This window comes from Nelumbo nucifera, chromosome 2 (assembly GCF_055504915.1).
Source record: "Nelumbo nucifera cultivar China Antique chromosome 2, China Antique-T2T, whole genome shotgun sequence".
In the NCBI taxonomy this organism is placed as follows: Eukaryota; Viridiplantae; Streptophyta; class Magnoliopsida; order Proteales; family Nelumbonaceae; genus Nelumbo; species Nelumbo nucifera.
Genome location: NC_142650.1, coordinates 113,814,736 through 113,835,967, shown reverse-complemented (window position 1 = coordinate 113,835,967; position 21,232 = coordinate 113,814,736). Strand labels below are relative to the sequence as shown.

Below are 21,232 nucleotides of genomic sequence, written 5' to 3'. Positions count from 1 at the left end.
TGTGTCTTTTGTAATGGAGATATAGAGATATAGAAAGTGGAGCATTTGTTCTTATCTTATGCTTTTTCTAAAGTTGTGTGGTTTGGAGTGATAGGCTGGCATTCTGATACTACTTGCGATGATTCAGTGTGCTCTTGGCTGAAAAACTTTATTATATCTACTAACTATAAGGATCAAACTGGAGTTCATTTGCTGCAAGTACGTGCACTGGTGCTTTGGACAATTTGGCTGACAAGGAACGAGTGCCAATTCAAAGGAAAAGAAGTTCAACCTATGGAGTTTGTGGAACAAATTCGGAAATCTATGCATGACTTAAGTTTTGGGGTGCACCTATTGTAACAAACCCGGTTGATGTGTAATGTCATCCGCGAACGGAGAATAGTAGATGTCTATATCTGGTTTGATAGTGCTTTTCATTTGGGACTTGGTGTAGGTACATAATGTTCACTAAAACCATAAGAGAACAGAGGATGTCAAATCAATACTATTTGGATGCTTGTGATGAATTCACAATTCATCGGACGTTTGTACATCTGCAATGAATTCATACCTAAAACAGGTTGCGATGAGAATTGGCCTATGCAGATAAAGGAAGTAGCATATGTAGAAAATCCTTAAGGGAAAAGAAACCCTGCTTTTGAAAGATCTCGCTAGACACGTAACGAAACCCCAATGACGCTCTCTTAATAGTCAACATAAATAAAAGTCATTCTCCTTATAGCCTTGGCTTTTCTCTTTATGAAGTCATTTTCCTTTAAAGTCTTGGATTTTCTCTCTATAAAAGGGGAGAATAACTCTTCCCTAAGGGAGAGAGATATAAGATAATCTTGACCTAGGGTTTCTCATAAAAGGACTCTCCCTTCTTCCCTCTTTTCTTCTCTCTTTCCTATGTTCTCTCTCTTTTCCATCGCCTTCTCCGAACCTTCGGAGACTTGACCAACCTCCGTAATCTTACCTTGACACCAACACTTAGAGTAGCGGCTTGTGTAGCCATTGATAACCAATTTCTCATTGCACGAGCTTGTTCTATCAAAGCGATGGATGCATAAACAACAAAAATGCAAGCTTTACTTTTGGCAGTGGAGACAGCAGCCGATTATTATGGGAGAGGATTCAAATCAAGGGTGATTACACACATGCAAGGTTCCAAGTCAACAGTACCATGGAGATAGAGGCATATATTGAGCGATGCAAAGACTATTGCTGACTCGCATTGCCTATTGTCTTTTTCCCATGTTGGTCGGACCGTTCAACCCAGTAACCGGACTCTGACCGATTCAGTCACGGGTCGGTTTTAAAAACCATGGGTCATTCATAATTTATTAGAGTAGAATTAGAAGTTGGGGGTGAAATGAAAAACATTTTTTTACTTGTTTGAGAAGTTGAATCAATCTATAATTGACTATATATATATATATATATAATGAAAGTCAATTTTAATCAAAATAACTAAAAAATCAAACCAAAAATTTTAATTTGGTTATTTCAATTAACTTAATTCGATGTCAGTTGATTTTCCTAAACTGAATGCTCACCCACACCTAACTGAGGAAGGCAATGTTCCCTTTCCCTCTTCGATGCGTCACACATCAACCTATACCAAAGCCTAAGTGCACTTTGGTTACTTGCATATTGTTCTATTATAACCTTAGCTCAGAAGCTTTATTAGCCAAAAACAAAGGATAATAATAGCAACCCTCATGCAGGAGTAGGCCTGTAAACGGTATCTGCAAATTCGTTTCTACTTAAATGAATCAAATTCGGATATTCGAATCAAATAAATAGTCGAATTCGAATTTAATTGTTATATCGATTATTTAATCGAATCGAATTTGAATTTAAATTGATTCAATCTGATATATATCTAAACCGATTATAATTATATATTATTAATATATTATATAAATTTGCATGCATAACCCCATTATATCTTTGTTTCTTTAAGGGTGGGTATAAAGGTAAAACCATTTTTCCCTAAACATTTTTCAACAAATCTTCTCTATCATTCAAAAATCTGGCGCATCCTCCAACAAATCCCCTTCCCCAAAAAATCATTAAAAACTGTCCAAGAAATCTCCTTTCTCATTTGAAAATCCAACTCTAAACCTAAGACCGGAAGTCCCTAACCCTCATCGTTGCCTTCTTCTGTACTTCTCTTAATGGCAACCGGAGTTGAGAAATCTTGCTGTTCCAACATTCCTTGACAAAGTTTAATGCTAATATCTTTGTAGAGGCAAAATGGTGAATGAACAAGTTGGAGAAACCTCTGCTGCTGCAACATTCTTCACAAAATTTAGTATTATTAGCAGCTTTTCAGCAAAGATCGATGTCTACATTGAGGTCGTTTTTGTCTAAGATGCGGTTGTTGTCGACGACTTGGCATGGGTGACGAAGAGCATTAGCAGCAATGGGTGACGATCCGTTTACACCCCTATGCAGGAGACAGGAAAATTAACATTTAGAGAGAGAGAGAGAGAGTTAATAAAACAATTGTCCAAGAGACAGACAACAGTCTAATAATTTGAGCAACAGACATATGAAGGTTGTCCACCTTATACCTAACCAAGAACAAAACTTGGTACAAAATTTTTTGATGAGTAAACTTTGCTACAAAACTGTGCTGCCGCCACATTAAAAGTATCGATAACTCTGTTTCCAAGTTTCCCGCAGAATAACTAATACCTTGACTCTAGAGAATGAATGAACAAGCCAGGAAAATTACCACAAGCATTCCACACATGCCCAAAAAGAAGACATCAATCACCAAAATCATCATTTAATGTAAGCACTGCCAGCCATTAAACTGCAACTAACACTCCTCTCTTTCAGTATCCATAACAAACTGGCTCCTCAGATGATCATCACTTCACTGTCAAAATCTTGATAACAGATGCAGTTCCAACTCGATGCAGTGCAACAACTGCATCCCCGGGCTTGCAGAGTCCCTTCTCTTTTCCATGTTGAAGGGCAAACTCTAGTGCTTCCTCAGTGGCTTCTGTATGAGAAGCCTTTGCAGATCCTGCTTTTAAAACAGGCACCAACCCTCGAAAAATAAGGCTATGTCTTGCCGGAGCTTCATCACTGCAAAACCAAGTGAAAAAATCCGTCTTTATCTCAGGTACCACCACAGATAAGATTGGCATAGCAGGCCTATATTTGGCCACCAGCTTTGCAGTACTTCCCCCTCTTGTTAGAACCAAGATCAGAGCTGCTTTTGCCGTGTTGGCTGTACGTACTGCAGAGGAAGCCAAGCTCTCTAATGGGCTCATGGGTACTGGTGCAGCTTGCATGATCCGTTTAAAAACTCCCCCATAATCAAGAGAGGACTCTGCTTCTATGCAAATCCTGGACATTGTCTGAACAGCAAGTTCAGGGTAAGCTCCTGCAGCTGTTTCCCCGCTAAGCATTACACAATCTGTGCCATCAATAACTGCATTGGCAACATCAGTGGCTTCAGCTCGAGTAGGACGTGGAGACTTGATCATAGATTCCAACATTTGAGTTGCAGTGACTACAGGTTTTCCCTGTATGTTGCATTTGTAAATCATCACTGTTTGTGCTAGAAATAACTTCTCAATTGGAATTTCCATTTCCAGATCACCTCGTGCCACCATAAATGCATCAGAGTTCACAAGAATGTCATCAAAATTAGCCACCCCTTCTTGATTTTCAACCTGAAAAATCACAATCGAAATAAAAAATTTTAGCATTCTGAACTGGGCTTTCATTAATTGATCATTATCTACAATCCATGTGTTCTATAGCCACAGTGGCAGGGGAAAGTGAGGCGTGGAGAAGGTGCTATATGTAGTGATACTAACAGTAATAATAAGCGAGAGCATATGATCAGCAGGGATTAAAACTTCCTCTATATTTTTCCATGCATAACAAGCTTAGGGCCAGCAACATTAACAGACCTTTGACATGAGAAGGATATTTTTGGCATGCTTCCCAAGCACCTTTCGGACCTCAACAAGGTCTGAACCTTTGCGTACAAAGGATAGAGCAATCATGTCAATCTTATTGGGGACCCCCCACTGTAAGATGTCCTCCTTGTCTTTCTCTGTCAGAGTTGGGAGATCTACAATGACTCCTGGAAGATTGACATTTTTCCTTTCACCAAGAACAGCAGAATTCTCACAGCGGCACTTAACCAAACCCAACTTCCTGTCAGAAGACAGAACAGTGAGTGTAATTGTGCCATCAGAACATAGTATCACACTTCCCGGCTTTAAGTCCTCAGCTAATTTTCTGTAGCTCATGCAAATCATGTTCTCATCACCTTTGATACTATAATCGGTAGAGATGGTTACCTCTTGACCCTTCTTCAGATTAATGGGCTTTCCATCCTTCAAAAACCCAGTTCGAATTTCTGGTCCCTGAAATATTGCAAAGAAAAAGTTTAGGAGATAATGAATTGTAAAAAGGGTTCAATCGTACTGAACATGGTAAAACACAGCAAGTTCAACCTGGGAATCTAGGACAAAGACAACAGGCAACAGCATACTGAAATAAAGCAGACCTTCATCACCTCATACATATAAGCATTATGATGCCTTGATTGAAGCAATATCAATTAAATAAATTGTTGTAAACCTATTATTACAAAAACATGTAAAGTTTAGAGTACTCCTAGAGAACATGAAACAACAAAGCCAATAAAATCCAGATGGCATCCCATCTTTTTAAATCTATGCCTTTTAAAATTTTGCCAACACATCAATGCAACAATGCCATTCCATGATCTCATATTCATTTGTTTAGAAATAAAAACTTGTTTCTTATGAGTCCAATCATCTTCGACGCTTTAATTCTTCCATAAAACATGAAAATTAGAAAATTTTAAAGCCTCTAGGTGTAGGAAAATAAGAACAATATGCTAATGACAATAGCTTTAACCCAAACAAATATGAACAAATTATAGAGATTAATGCTCATATGATGACAGAAAAAGAACCATATAAAATTTTCTAAACAAAACATAAAAGTGCAAGACAACTAGCCTATCTTGCAATCCCACCATCCCAGAAAGTTGAAACAAAAAGAGAACAGAAATGTATACAACAAGAAAAATAGACTTTGGAACAAAATTTTGGTAAATTGCACAAAGGGAGACTAACACAATGAGGAAAGACAAACAACTCCCCCTCCAACAAGAACTACTACGAAAACAAATATTAGAGACCAAAACAATTCAAGAAAAACTACTAAACTTGTGTGAAGTTCAAAATGTACTTAGCAAAGCTAATAAGACCCAAGAGGTTAATCTATGCTGTTAACAAATATTTGTTTCAGAAAATTTTTTAACGGGTTTTCCTTCATAATTTCTATTACCCCATGTTCTTTAGTTCTTCTAGAAAAAACATGGGAATGCAATGGTTGGTAGAAGAATTTTGAAATACATATGGATGAAACAGTGAAACAAAATAGCTGGCCTTAATTAAGTTTCCATACATCAAACAAGCACATAATAAAGATTAGTAAATCATATTAAAAGAACCATATAAACAGAACCGTTAGAAAACATTTAAAAAGAAAGGCAACATAACTAGTCTATGTTGCATCCAAACACTAATGTCATACTCATAAACAATAGAAAAACTTAACACAAAAAATGGAAAACTTGGCAGAGAGATTTTAGTAAATCACATAAAGGGGTAGGGAATACAAGAAGAAAAGGACAAACGAAAGTGACATACCAAGGACAAACCAAAACAAGACAAGAGTAATGGACAACAGAGAAACAATAAAGGCCAAGAGAACAAGGTCAGAATTTCATTTCAAAAATAAAACTTTTTTGGTCCTAGAAGCCACACACTGTCCTCTGAATTCACCACAGGATACTAACCAAAACAAAACACAAGTCATTTTAGGAACTAAAGAAGAGAAGAAGTGAACACATTTATAAATTTTATTTAACTCTTGACATGAATCAGTTCTGCATGATCATTGTTCCTAAAAAGCTGAGGATAACTAGCCACTTGACTCTCTAACACCTACTAAAATCAAATAAAAGAAATACATAACCAGAACAGAGCCAAACTCTGCATCAAAAAAAAAGATTCAGGAACAAAACAAAGCCCAGAACCCAAAAGCAAACAAAGGAAGAAAAATAGCACCCCTAAAACTAACAGAGCATCAAAGCCTAAAACGAACAAACCGCAGCAGAAAACTAAACAAACACCTGCAACGGACCCAGAAACCAAAAACGCGACAGAAAGCAGAAAGAAGCAAAACCCAAATGGAGGAACACAATAATACCTTGGTATCCAGCATGACGGCACAGAGTATCCCAGTGTTCTCCATGGCGGTTCTGAGGTTATCAAGGGTTTCTTGGTGGTAAGCGTGAGAACCGTGAGAGAAGTTGAAGCGTGCAACATTCATGCCCGCTCTCAGCAACTTCTCGATCATAGGCACTGACCTTGAAGCAGGACCTAACGTACAGACAATCTTTGTTTTGGGCCTCCGCCTTCCTTGCATCGCCATTGCGGAGAAAGCTGCGAACAGAGATAGCTTCAAAGAGGAAAAGCCCAAGGAAGAAAAAGAATACCAGAGAAAGGAAATTCCTCTGGAGCTCTGGTGGTTGTGGTGTTTGAATGTGTTTTCGTGTTTTGATGGGATTCAAGGTCTACACGAAATCTGTCGAAGGCGGGACTCCGTCGATTTTCCAGGTTCTGCTGTCGTTTGGTTGGCCTTTGGACCGTTGTTTATAACTTTACATGAAAATAAAGCTAAAGCTGTGGACCTGTGGTCTGAGGCGGCCCCATGTTTCTGTGGCGCCCACAAACTACTCTCAGCTGGGTCCCACAGGGAATTCCAGTTGGCCAGAAACCCATATGTACACAATGGTTCTTGCCCTCATTAGTAGTTTCCGCAAATTGATGTCCAAATCAGATGGTTGAAAGTCAACCTGAGATCTTGAAAAATGAGAAAGGTGGCAAGTTATGGGAGGATTAGACATTAAATAAGACCTGCCTCTCCGGACGCAAAACACCCCCTGTTCATTAAAAGCTTCCTCCCTGGAAAAAGCTAAACAAATCCAAGGACCAAGGTTAGTGAGGTGTGTGATCACTGATCAGTGATCACCCCAGGTCATTAGGTCAAGAGTCAAGAGTCAACACCATTACATTAATGCAGCCCATTGGTTTGGTTTGGCCCATTACTTTCTTCGTTTTGCTTGCTCGGTGGGGTGGGCCCACTTTCAAGTTTCTATGGATTTGTGCTGGATCTCATGAGAGATTTTTTTTTTTTTTGAAGAAATAAAAAGGAAAAAAACAAGAAATCCAGAGAAACGAGAGACAGAGAATCACTACTCCACCATCAAAACCTCTACCTTTTACTTAATGAATTCAGAAACTGATAAAATCTGATCTCATGAGAGATTGGGAGAATATACTACGGGAGTCTCACACTTCTGTCATCCACCCACTCTTTCGCAGATTTTTGCATTTATTTGAGCATATTATTATTATTATTATTATACACTACAAACAAAATGCAAATCAGGTAGTGCTGAATTACAGGTTGGTTTTTATTTTTCAATTCAACTGAAAACAGAGAGTCCCACACACATACTGCGGAATGATGCCAAGGCTGCGTGGGACGAGGAATGCGAATCACACTCTATAGACGCAAGGGTAGTAGCAATGACAGATCTCTAATCCTACTTGCAAGAGTTGTTGCATTCCTCCTCGTCTCAGTCTCAGCTAGGTTATTAGCACCATTCACTAATATGTATTGACAGTTTTCATCCAATCCGCCCATTTACTTGAATGGTTAGAAATGGGTTAATCATCCATTGAATCATTTAATGGGTTAAGTCATATTAGAATATGGATAAGCATTAGATTAACCATTAAAGATACAAATATTAATTTCTTAGGAATAAGTAGACTGTAATCCATCTCAGAAATCTGAAATTACAGCCCCCTCCTAGTTTATTATAGCTCCGCCCCCCTATAAATCGCATCCTACCTGTGGATTTGGTATCAATTCACAATCGGGATTCATCCCACCTGTACGGTGGAGCTAAGATTTCTAGGGGTGGACTGAACAATAAAAACCTCAAATTCTTAACCTTTTTTTTATTTTCTTCGTTTAAGTGAAATAATTTATAATTAATACATTAATTTTTTACTAATTATTGACTAAAATTAGTTTGTCTCGAATCAACACACTTCACTCAAATTATATAAATCCAAATCAACTTCACCCGAGTCTAGATCAATTCAGTCCATTTTGAATATAAACAGACCTGATCACCACGGCCCGATTCATTTGGATCGATCAACCCAGCCCAATTCAGACTAAGGCAATTTGGATCTGACCCGACCCTAAGCAACTTGATCCGCTTGCTTTGTCCCCCAGTTCAGATCGACCTGATCCAAATCTGCACAACCTGACCCGAATTTGAACTGGCATGATATGCTTCCCTCGACCCGCTTCAGAGTAATGGGTTCAATCACAAACCCATGCACAGCCCGATATGAGCTGAGTCAAGTCAAACCACCATTAACTAAACCAATCTGATCTGGTCCAACCAAACTGATCCGAATCCAAATGATTCAACCACTCTTGATGTGATTAGCTCGAAGACAAATCTAGTTAAATAGTTCAAGTTAGTCTGACCAATTTGAACCTAAGCGGTTAAATCAAACCCGAAATCCGAACATAGTCAAATGATTTCACCACTTGTGTAAAAATAATACGCATGTTATGTGATTTGAACATTCACCATTTCTATAAATAACAACTACTATTACCACCAAACTATAACCAACTTATTTGTCAAGTAGGAATTAGTTTTTAGTTTTAAGTACATAAATACTAATAAATTTGCATGGCTTAAATTGGATCAATGCGGGTTTGGGTTGAACCCAACCCATTTAATTTTATATAACTCAGTCATTACTCATTAATGGATTGACGGGTTAGATGGATTAGGTTAAAGCTCAACCCAAACCAAACCCAACCCAATCTGCGCAATTGCCACTGCTAAGTGAGAGTACCACCCCATGCAACCATTACTGGCTTGAGAGTTGAAACTGTTTGAATCGGTGTGGATTATACGAACCAATGCTCATTCTATATCTACGGTTCAACCAAAAAAAAAAGCTATATTGAATGAGGAAAGAGAGGATATGAGAGGTCCTCTCACCACAGATCATACATCTCTCCTCTTCCCCTATTTTTCTCACACATGTATATATTTATTTTTAAGTTAAATCATTAAAAACATAATAAATCAAAATTAATTAAACTCTCATGAATCTTTTATTACCTCTCATAAAACCTATATTTACTCTCTAATAATGTCATTCTTAAATCTCCGGAAAATTGTCAAAAACTCACTATGAGTTTGTAACATAACTTCACAACTTTTCAAAATGTCTAAAACTCACCATGTCACTAACTTGATGTTAAAGAGACTAACGGCTGTTAATATATTATCATTTTAACCTTCATAGAAAAATATAAAATATATACATATATTTTAATATTTAGATATGAAAAAAGGAAAAAGTTCAAAAAATATTTTCAAATATAAAATACATAAAAACACAGAAATTGAAAAAATATAAAAAATTATTTTCAAATTATAGAAACTATAGAAATTGAAAAATAAAAATTGTAGAAAAAACACCAAAAATGATAGAAAAACACAGAAATTGCAAATAAATAACAAAAAATACAGGAAATATTAAAGATTGTAAAAAATAGAAAATGTAAAATAAAAGCAAAAATTATTACAAAACATTAGAAATTATAACAAAACACTAAAATGTAAAAAAAAAAAATTGAAAAATGAAAAGACCATTTTCCTCTAACTCGCCATTCAAGGGTGATTTGGTCATAAAAACTGTTATTTATGCTGATGTGGACACCTCTGTTAAGAAACATTAATGGTGCACTAACGGAATGTGAGTTTTGGAAAATAAAAACTTACTGACACGGTGAGTTTTAGACATTTTGAAAAGTTGTGAGTTTAAGAGAAATGCTGAAAACTCATGGTGAGTTTTAGACAACTTCCCTAAATCTCCAATATTTGTAACATTTCCCCTCCCCCACTAAACCTCTCTTCTTTTGGCTCTCTCTAATAAAATAGGGGTGATCAGATAATTGGGGTAAGATAAGGGTCAACCCAAATATAAACCATATCTATCAAAAAAAAAACCCACTTTATGCTGCTTTTCACCCCATGCCCCCACCTTTCCGTCTTCGAGCAACTAGACCTACATGCTCATGGGCCAGGCTCAGGCTTGGCTTCTGCCAAATTTTGAATGGGGCCGACCTGAAGCCCATGGCTTTTGCCAAAATTTTGAATGGGCCCAGCCCAAAGCCCAAACCCGGAACAAAATTGAGCCCCATAATAGTGTAATTGACTTTCCTATCAATTACGCTCACTGACACCAAAATCCATCAAGCCATATTCTTAACCCTAATTAGACCACAGCATTAAGCAACATTGTGATTTATTAAACAATAAAAACACCTACAACATATACAGTAATCCTAAGTAGTACCTGTACATCTTTTCTTTTCCTTTCCTTCTATGTATATTCGCCAGTCGCTGGCATAGCATGCCTGAGGCATGGGCTCTCCAACTCTTAATAAAAAGAAACAAAATTTAAAGGGTGGAGGAGGTTCTTGACTTATGCATCTTATCATCTTGTGAAGCAGCCGGTGGCAATGATGAAGATGTGGTTGCCGCAAGAAACAAGCTGGGCTAGTGCTGGAACTGCACCACCTGAAAAATCCCATGCAGATAGTGATAACATTTGAAGTTATGAAATCGGAGCAAATAACAAAAGTAGATTGCTGCAGATTCTCAATAGCACTAGGGATTAGAAACATCCCTACAATCATATGATGATCTTTCAATTTACTAACACTGGAATTTTCTACAAATATCTCGCCTGGAATTGGCCCACCAATCAGGGATTCAGGGTCAGTGCTCAAAACAATCCAGAACATCTACATAGAATCAACATGCATCAGTTTATTCTAACCATCCAAGCAATTGCATTGCATAGTTTGTAATACCATTGGCTACTAATTTCCATCGACTATATTTAAGAAAGGAGATTAATATTAGCATGACAACCAATCAATCTGCATTTTGGAACTAATCAAAAAGATGGTATCAATTTAGAGACAATATAATTGTGTCACCGACTCATTTGACGCAAATAATCAACAGGACAATTTCCATCTATATAATATTTACTAGTCAAATGAAGATAGCAGCTACAAACACAACACTTATGTGAATGGACTGGACCGTTATTTTATTTTATTTTTTGATAAATATTGGACCATTATTTTGTCACCAATATTTTCTAAATGATGCTTAAATGTTTTATCTAATTTTGCAGGAAGCAAAAAGGTAATGCCTTTAAGATCTATCTGCAGAATATGTTTAAGGTCTACAAACATAGATGCAATTGTAGGAGAAGATTGAATGTGCACTGACATAATTATTATCTACTAGTTGATGCAGGAGCTGGCGAGTCAATTTTGAAAACTTCTGAAATTTTACGTGTTTCCGTAGTTTTTGGACAGTAGGGATATTTTCATCATTTTGACCAGTCCCATGTGGGCCTGGTCCATGGTATCTTGTTCTTCTAGTTTAGTAGGGTTTATCTTCTAATTTTCAATTTAATTGCATTAGCAGGTGCAAAGATGTTGAGTTTCGTAATGCACAAGATAGGCAGTGGCATTTTTGTAATAATGATGAGCAGTATTCCAGCCACACAACACACAAGTCACTCTATAAATAGATGTATTCTCTTCCTTTTTTTTTTTTTGATAGAACAGAAAGCACTTAAGTTCAGTGTTCTCCTGAAAACCCTAGAGCGATTGTAGGTCCCTTGGAATAATTCCTTGGGGTTTCTTTCTCTTTCTTTTTCTCTACCCTTTTCCCCTTTATATACTTCTCTCTTTCTAACTTGTGTCAGTTTATTCTAGCCTAGCTGGTACTAGGGAAAAATGTAATTTTCATTGACAAGCAAAATGAAATTACCACTGAGTTTCCATTGTTACTAGAATTCATGTTCTGTTTCTGAGAAAGAAAATGTTACCAGCATTCTGCACATCATTAATTTGATCATCATTTAGAGGTGTTCCAGAACTTTCGCAAGTGCAGAGATGTAGTGGTGGATTTTGTAATCAGAGAGACATAATGTTGAGACTACCCTTAGGAATAAGTACCTTTATTGTAACTTTTCTAAGGAGCTATCAAGCTCAAGATGGCGCTTAAATCCAGGACAATAGGCTATAGGAGGTTCACTCAGATGTCGCAGGGGGAGATTCTCAGGGAGTCCAATTGGTTGTGATGAATTAACTATAGCAGATAATATGGTTCTAATCAAGGGTTTTCTATGGGCATTAGGGAGATTCAAGGACCCAAATTGTTATTACTAGAGGTGTGGTGTCAATTGGACAGATTTGGTCCAACCCGATCCAGTCCAATGTGAGTCTACCTATAAATGGACTGGACCCAATCCAGTCCAAATCCAATCCAATCCATTAAAATGTAAATGGATTGGATTGATCCAATCCAAACCGAATAAAATCTCAAAAATTATATAAAAGCACTTTTAGCATTGAAAAAACACTTTGATAAAAATATTTTCATAAAAGTGCTTTTACAAAAGCACTTTATTGAAAGTACTTCAGATAAGTGCTTGTGTAAAAACACTTTTCGAAAAGTACTTCCATAGACTTTTATAAAAGTACTTTCGTAGAAATGCTTTTGTAAAAGTACTTTCGTAGAAGTGTTTTTATAAAAGTACTTTGGTAAAAGTGCTTTCATAAAAGTTCTTTTATAAAAGTGATTTTCTAAAAGTGCTTCCATAAAAGTGCTTTTATAAAAGTACTTCCGTAAAAGTTTCTTTGTAAAAGTGATTTCATAAAAGTGCTTGTGTAAAAGTACTTTGTAAAAGTGCTTTTATTAAAGTGATTTTGTAAAAGTGTTTTTATAAAATTACTTCTATAAAAGTGCTTTCATAAAAGTACTTTTGTAAAAATGCTTTCGTAAAAGTATTTTTATAAAAGTTCTTTCGTAAAAATACTTTTCATAAAATTACTTTTATAAAAATGTTTCCGTAAAAGTACTTTCATAAAAGTGATTTATGTTATTTTCAGTTTTGATTTATTTCAAATTAGACAAGGGTTTGGCCTCATGATCGGATTATTGGAAATTTGGTTTACGTCTAATTCAAACCAACAAGAATACAGAGCAATTTATTTTGGATTGGCCCAACCCAATAATTATAATGGACCGTCCAAATCCGATTTGATAAGGTTTGGATCGAATTGGGTCCAAACCAAAATCGGTCGACTGACAACCCTAGTTATTACTTATTAGGTGGATGCGAAATAGGACTGAAGGTCCTTGGAGCATGGTAATTTTGAGTTGGGAGGCTAGAGCCTTGGTATCTTGGTGAACAGATCCTTTACATCACCCTTTTCTTTAATCAATGAAATTTGTAGTTATTGATCCAAAAAAACAAAACATAACAAAAATACTTTTTTACATGGCGACTAAGGTTTGCTAACCCATTTGCAAAAACTCTGCTTAGGGGAGAGGGTTTTAGGCCTGCCCTGTATTGCCACGCCAAAAGTCTGGGTTAATGAACTATATTTTAATTAACACAAATTGGTGACAGTAATGCAGGCATTTAATCCATTGAGATAAGTTGGAAAAGAAAACACTGATCTAATTATTTAGTATGGTTGTAATTCTGTGGAAAAGACGGTAATGCTGCATGCTAGAATTAAATAATAATCTCTAAGGCTGAAGTTGCTGAAATGAACAACTAATTGACTTGTATTTTAGTAGATAAAATTATTAAATAAAAAATATTTAAGGGTATAGTCATCTACCCAACTTCAGCTTCAGCCATTAAAGGAGTGCACAAACCTCCTTGAAAACTTATTCAATAAAAGATAAAACAATAAGCTTTTAAGTTCAACCACTTCAGCTGTTATCAGATGGCCCCTAAGAGTTAGTAACATTTTATGGAGTCAAAAAAAGTATAAAATATAAATTACTGAAAATAACAATTAAATAAGAAGATGCATCGAGATACACAAACTATATCTACTTAATCTTCTTAAAAATCATGCATCCAAAGATGAAATAGCAAAAAAACAGTTTCTTTTTCATTAAAAAAAAAAAAAGACGAAAGCTAAATAAACCATATACAGTGGGAAAATCCTAACCTGCTAACCCAGCACAAGCTGAAGAGAAAACTATTACAGGTGGAGCCTGCATTCACATGAAAAATAGCATGTAACCATTGGAAATATTGATCTTTGTAAAAACATGTCAATATTTTTACAAAATAGAGGCCTTTTACATTTGCATCCGAATGCAAAATTAGTTGAATATTATATTCTCATAAAATCAATACCTTCATCTTACTTCCATAATTTGTCAATTCATATATCTCTTGAAAGTTATATATATATATATATATATCTTGAAAGATGTTTGAGTATCAAATATATCAAGTTGCTCAAAAGATTAATGAAACTTTTAATACTCAAATACTTGGGATAGTTCCTCAACACCGGAAAAAGGACATTTCTCCTCTATAGCGAGGTAGGATTTTAAGTTTCAATAGACCACCCATCAAAGGCATTAAAAGTTAATGAAAATCAAGAACTAGATGAAAATAATATTTCAAGCAAGTTTGAGCATCCAAATAAATAGGATGTATTAGAATACTTACACCTATGAGGAAATGTAACCACATAGGCCCTTTTACCCATCTTTGAACAATTGGCATTGCTGCAAACAGAACATAAACATCAAGACAATTTAAAAATTAAATGCCCTCTGTTTTCTTCATGCTATCTCTATGATCATAAGAAACCGATATGCAACATAATAGAAGAAAGTTATTAAAATGTTAATAAATATAAAAAAATAAGAATAGGAATAATGACAACAACAAAAGTTACAGTATCAGCACAAATGTAATTTACTTATATAGATAACATCAAAACCTTTTGAGTTATGACATCAATAAATGTAATTTAATAGTTATGTTATTAACATATTATTTACCACCAAGATCACTGCATCAGCATCTTAATGCATCACTTCAATATTCATTTTTCTTTTCCTATTCTTTAACCAAAAAAGTGTAAGGAAAACCTTGTATTTTCCAATTTAGTCATTAAATACTGTATACTGAACATTGTTCTTTTATCCCATCAGATTGGTTCCTCATATTTAAGGTTAAAACAATTAAAACACCGTCTTCCCCTCTATGCCCTATTGAGGTCAATCTCTTAGGAGAGAAATGTCAGTTTATTCATGTTGTTCCATTGTCCTCCCTCCAGTTTGTTATGTGCTTTATCAATTCCATAGAATTAAACCTAATATACCCATAAAAAGAAAAACAATTCCTACTCAACGTACAAAAATACTATTAGCACAAGTCAAGCACTTTCCAAAAGTTAAAAAGCAAAAGAAAATAAAAAGAATGAGAGAAGAAAAAAAAAAAAAAAACTAGCATACCATGGTTAAATCCATAGAATGCACTCGCAGTGCCACCGACAGCAGAACCAATCTAAATTGCAACAAGAAACAAACATTTAGAGGAACCCAACAAAAGGGAAAATGAACAAATCATATTGCATGAATAGTTTTAACAAAGTATGATCAATCAAAGGCATCAAAGAATCAGTAGGAATTAGATATATATTTGAGGAAACAGATAAGGCCTAATTTCAATCCAAGCCCAAAATTAGAAAAATAGAATAAAATAAAAAAGAGAAAGAAGCATCCGAACCCACCATAGAAAAACCATCCCTGATTAAAGGCGGAACAGTCCAGCTACTAGTTTCCTGCCATCAATCCAAAAAGGTGTTAGGAAAATTGAGAGAGGAGGAGAAGGAGAACAAATAACGTTTCGGCTTCGCTACCATCTCCTTGGAGAGAGGACCAGCACAGTGAGGACATCTCAAACAAGGATTGTTTGAATCCTTCATCACGCAATGAGTCAGCCTTCACTGCCCTTGCACACTTGCACTCGACTCGCTCTGACTAAATCCTGTTTCCTCTAAGAAGCAAGAAGAAAAGACCCTCTGTGATCTGTGAAACCAACAGACGACATCTGTGACATGAGTAACAAGGAAAGAAGCAACACTCCCGTCCTCAGATGGCTACATAGGGTTGATCGAATTTGGATCCGCTGCTTACAGATCGCTCCTTACAGCCACATCCCACCGTGTTGGAAACATTTCCATGAATGATAACATACAAGGAGATGTTCCCGATGTACGGCTGGAACATGTTGTGAAATCGGTGCTAGGAGCGCTGTGTGAGGAGCTGATCCGGACTCGGGTTGATCATGGGCCGGGCCAAGCTGATCCGCTGCTTACTGATCGCTCCTTACAGCCACATCCCACCGTGTTGGAAACATTTCCACGAATGATAACATAGAAGGAGATGTTCCTGATGTACGGCTAAAACATGTTGTGAAATCGGTGCTAGGAGCGCTGTGTGAGGAGCTGATCCGGACTCGGGTTGATCATGGGCCGGGCCAAGCTGGTCTTTGGGCTTATATATATCATAAGAATTCATATTTTATATGATACATAATGTATGTATAAAAGTTAGAGAGAATGACATTCAATCCAGGGTCAGAATTTGTAGGCTCAAAATATATTTGGGGTAGGTGTTAGCTCGGAATTGATGCCAATTTATGGGCGCATAGAGTGTGGTCTTTTGACCTTTTGAATGTTTATAGTTCTCCAGTAAAAATCAGAAATCTGCATTGGGCATATCTGTACTTCTCCATAATATGATATACAATATTGTGTCATTATATATATATATATATACCATTTTTTTATCATAACTATATGGGGTAGAAATGGCAACAGGGCAAGTTCGAATAGGGTTTTGTAAATTTTAGATTTTATCCATCTCTTTAAATTTGTTAATTCCTATTTGTCCCAAAATCTGTAGTGGGTTGGATTTTGATAATCCAAACTCTCCTTGTACATGAAAATGTAAAACCCTTCTCAATCCTATTCTCCCCATACATGAAAATGTAAAACCTTCTCCAACCTTATTCTCTTTGCATTCAAAGGTTGGGCAGGTTGGGTTTAGAACCCGTTTAATTTCTTATAATTTCATGTTATGTATAAGCAATAAATAAGTAAAATAACATAAATTAACAGCAAAATTTTCAATAATTATTTAATTAAGACATGTAAAAAACTACATAAATTATCAATTATCTTTCATATAAAAGTCAAAATATTACCCATACCTGTACAGGTTATAGAATCTCAAAACTCCCCACCCCAAAACCCATCAGGATGGGTACAGAAAGGTTTTCTCTTTCTTTTTTTTTTTGAACAGTAAATTATCTTTACTTAGCTAAAAATACTACAAACAGTATGGATAAGTCGGATAGCTCAGGGTAAGGTAGAAATTGCCATGGGATTTGGGAGGGGTAGACCGAATATGGTCTATAAATGATAGATAATGGGCTCAGGCCCTAGCCAGAAATTTGTGGGCCTGTTGCGGACCCGGGCCGGGACGCAATTAAGTGCATCTCCATCTTCACCAGCATTTATCCCTATTATTCTTGGTTACTTGCTGCTACTAGTGCTAGGTTAGGCGAGCATGATACTTTGCAGTTTGCACAAACATAAAAGGAACAACTTGGGTTGGGAATGGTATACAACGAATGGATCTTTAACCCAGAATCTAAGTTAGGATCATTCCCTGAGGAGCTGCAAACAGGAGAAGTCCAAGAGATAGGAAGAGAAACCCCAGGTACAGGTAGGAAACCAAGGTGCTTTGGGAAGGCCTACAACCCTAGTTGGCCCTTCAGGATGATCAAAATGCCTATAGGTATAGGCAGCTGCCCTAGATTCTCTTTGTTGCTTTTGGTTTGTGGGAGAATGTCTACCAATTGTTGTCAACTCAGTGGCAATTTTTGTTAGGATATACAGATGAGGACTGTAAAATAGGGGGCATTACTGCAAATAGAGGGTGAAGGAGGAAGTATATATATAGAACATATTCTTCTGATGGGTCTCCATTGATTGGCAATTGCTTGCTTCAAGAAGAAAGATTTCAGCTTCATGGTTTGGTAAGCAAAGAAGAGTTGGGGTTGGGGGGGTTATAAGTTAAAAACTGGAGGTTCAGCAGACCAGATCATGGGGTTTGGTTGGATCCTGTAGCTACAAGTTCTGGACCATTTGCAACAAGAACCCAAATCCAAAGACCATATAAGAAGAGACAAAACTGGATCCGGTTTAACAGATCCGAATGTAGATTTTATAGAATTTAGGTAGATATTGTTGGGCTCCATCTGAAACAACAACAAAGTTCCAATTGTTGGAATTTATGTATAAAAAAGCAGTTTACAAGTGGATTGCTTGATCAATGAACCTGGAAGGGATCCAATTTTATGTGAATATGAGATGACCGTCTAGTAACAATCATGATATTCATTTTGAGGGTTTGCACATTCTTAGGGTTTCATGAACCAAAGAACCTGAAAGAGCAAATGGAAAGAGTTGGGGTGGTTGGGACTTGTTCTGGATGCCTTTATGCTTCAAGATATATTTCATTTGTAAGTCCAAATAGGACACAAGTAACATTCAGAAGAATTACCAGATTAGACATGTCAGGAATCTCAGAGTAACAGAAAGCCCACTGGTTGCTTTTCTTCTATTCTCCTAGGTCTCCTTTAGAGCCACTTCAAGGGAATACAAGCTTTTGAGGATCCTTGTTTTTGTTCCTTTGTTTTTCTTTTCCTTTGAGTAAATAGAATAGATACAGCTAAAGCTATATCAAGATGGACAGGTTACCAATTTGTAGACCAAATAAGCTTAATGAAACTATATGAGCAACTTGGATAAGGAGCTTGATGGGGAATATTACATGAACAGTTCAGGAATATGTGTGCAAGAAGTGGGCATCCCTGTCAAAGTAAAGTTGGTGAGTGAATGTGAGACCAAAGTACTCATATTGTGGTACTTTGATGTCTATTCAGTTTAACAGAAAAAAAAAAAAAAAAAAAAAGTTAAACAGACTATAATCAATTCATTTAATATGCTTATATGATTTTTGTTGCCAAATTGCCATGGGAAGAAGCTATCTTTTTGGTATGAAACAATGATGAATGGTAGCTTCACCAATAAGACTCGTATATTATTCCACAAAAAAAGGGCTCACTCTAGCAACTTGAAACAGCAAAATTTTGTCATTACCTTTACACAAGCTATCCTTAGGCAAATTGGGATGTTTGCTGTGATCACTTTGCTTTATATTAACCTTTGATGCATCTGTTTGACAAGTTCAATAGTCCAAACTCTTATTCTTTTCTGTTTTGATATGCTAATCAAGTTTACTCAAAAATTTATAACAAGATCCGGAATGCATCAGTTGAAATATGGCTGATAAATATTAGCATGTTGCATTCAGCAATAGAAAATTGCAAAGAATTTACTTCTGTTCTACAGCTGCAGATAATCCGCCACCATTATCCCAGTAAGATTTAATGTATTGATCTAATTCAACAAGAGAAAGAAAATTGGGATATATCAACAACATGGCCAATGATATTGCCACATTATATTTGGCAGAAGCAGAAGAGGATTTGCTTAACGCATTGTAAATTTTTTTTTTCTACCAAAAAACTGAGACAACAAGTCATCCCCAAATATCAAGAACAAATCATGTTTAGCAAGTAAAGCATGTTACTCCTTTATTTCTGCTAGAACAACATTGAAAGGTTAAGCTAAACTCTTTCGGTTGTAAATGCTAGAAAAGAACTAACTAGCTGAAGAGGAAAAAAGCTCAAACCCCTAAGAAGGAGAAACACATAAAAGTGGATAGATAGACAGGCTTAACTGTAATTGAAACTTGAAAAAGGAAAAAAAAAAAAAAGAAGAGAAGAAAAAGAAAATGATTCTATTCCCTCTTGTCATGCACTTGGATTCCATTCCAGCTCCTTTATTTAGTTGATGGAAATTCCTAGCTATACTTGATTCCCATTACAGGGAAATTTCTATATTTCTTCCAAAATCCTAACCCTAATGACATTCTAATTCTCCCTCTCATTTCTTAGTTATTGACACGTCGAATAATTGATCAAGAAGAACCAAACAAGCTTATAGAGAAAAGCAATACCTAAAAAGTAGAACACAAAAAAAAGAAAAAGCCATCTTGACTCCTGAGTATAGAATGGGATTTAGTTTCAGATATATCAACCTCCAGAGAAGGCATTATTTCAATCAAAATGGTGCCCTTCAAATCATTACTTTGAACTATAAACCAGACAATTAATAGAAAGGAAAGAGTGGATGGTCTTAACCCAAAATGTTGTCTCCTTCACCAGTTAGAATAAAAAAGCATCTAACACTCATTTTAGCTAAAAAGGAAGAGGCAAGGGAACCCATTTTCTGTGGTTTTGGCTGGAAAGAACAACTGATTCTTGGCTTGAGAATATAACCCATGGGCTATAAGCTATATATATATATATATATATATATATTTCTTTTGAGTGGGGATAAAAGTTTCAACTAAAGATTCTCAAATGCCATTCCCTGGAATCTCACAACTTTTGGTGTTTCATTTTTCCTGAGGAATAATATCCAATGCCCATTCTCATCTGATATAATGTCACGTGAGGCAAACAAGCCACAGCCAATGGCCATCTTACACGTGTCTAGCTTATGATATTGACTTGTTTCTGCTTGTTGATCCTCCCATGCATCTCTTTTTGTGAAGGGAAAAGAAAATTCTTATTGACGTACCAACACTTGAAAAGGGAAATATAAGCATACAGGTACAAGAAGAAACTGTGTTCTTTTTTCCCTTCCCTCTGATTGGAGAATGAGGAGGGTTACTTAAAAACAGCTGAGAACATTTTAGTAAAACATTAGTGAAAAGGTAAGTACTTGTTGTACTACTATGGAGTAGGGACATGAAATGAAAAGCTCTCCTCTTATATTTATTCCATATGGATTTGACCGTATGCCCTTAAATAAAAGGAGAATGACCAATCAGCCAAGATCAGAATTTTATAGCCCCATACTACAGGGGGAATGCATCCTAACCGTGAATTGATGTCAAATTCACAGGCAGGATGTGGTTTATAGGGGGAGAGGACTAGTAGTAGGGGGGGACTGAAATTCAGAATTCTGCATCGGGTGTATCCGTACTTCTCCGTAAATAAAACCAGCACTG

At 36.2% G+C, this 21,232-nt stretch overlaps 2 protein-coding genes across 11 annotated transcripts; both read right to left on the bottom strand.

Moving 5' to 3' along the window:
* Positions 1-1,952: 1,952 nt before the first annotated feature.
* Positions 1,953-6,697, bottom strand: LOC104611174 (pyruvate kinase, cytosolic isozyme). Of its 4 annotated transcripts, none has more exons than XR_016082413.1 (4): positions 6,262-6,697; positions 3,918-4,379; positions 2,552-3,674; positions 1,953-2,431 (listed from the first exon to the last, which is right to left on the bottom strand). XR_016082413.1 is itself a non-coding variant. In XM_010278125.3 (3 exons), exons 1-3 carry the CDS (start codon positions 6,484-6,486, stop codon positions 2,862-2,864), a joined length of 1,500 nt encoding a protein of 499 aa, XP_010276427.1. In that variant the 5' UTR covers positions 6,487-6,697; the 3' UTR covers positions 2,456-2,861. The 4 variants fall into 4 exon arrangements, 1 of the variants encoding a protein (XP_010276427.1); XR_016082414.1 differs by having other exon boundaries at positions 1,954-2,431; positions 2,559-3,674; XR_002023441.2 differs by having other exon boundaries at positions 1,954-2,431; positions 2,723-3,674.
* A 3,730-nt stretch (positions 6,698-10,427) lies between these two features.
* On the bottom strand, positions 10,428-16,290 carry LOC104611173 (uncharacterized). 7 transcript variants are annotated; one of them, XR_737574.3, is made up of 7 exons: positions 15,940-16,256; positions 15,811-15,861; positions 15,533-15,584; positions 14,739-14,797; positions 14,227-14,272; positions 10,891-10,974; positions 10,428-10,747 (listed from the first exon to the last, which is right to left on the bottom strand). XR_737574.3 is itself a non-coding variant. In XM_010278124.3 (7 exons), exons 1-6 carry the CDS (start codon positions 16,003-16,005, stop codon positions 10,949-10,951), a joined length of 300 nt encoding a protein of 99 aa, XP_010276426.1. In that variant the 5' UTR covers positions 16,006-16,258; the 3' UTR covers positions 10,428-10,747; positions 10,917-10,948. The 7 variants fall into 7 exon arrangements, 6 of the variants coding, with proteins under 6 accessions (XP_010276426.1, XP_010276423.1, XP_019055603.1 ...); XM_010278124.3 differs by having other exon boundaries at positions 10,917-10,974; positions 15,940-16,258; XM_010278121.3 differs by lacking the exon at positions 14,227-14,272 and having other exon boundaries at positions 10,917-10,974; positions 15,940-16,274.
* Between the last annotated feature and the right edge of the window lie 4,942 nt (positions 16,291-21,232).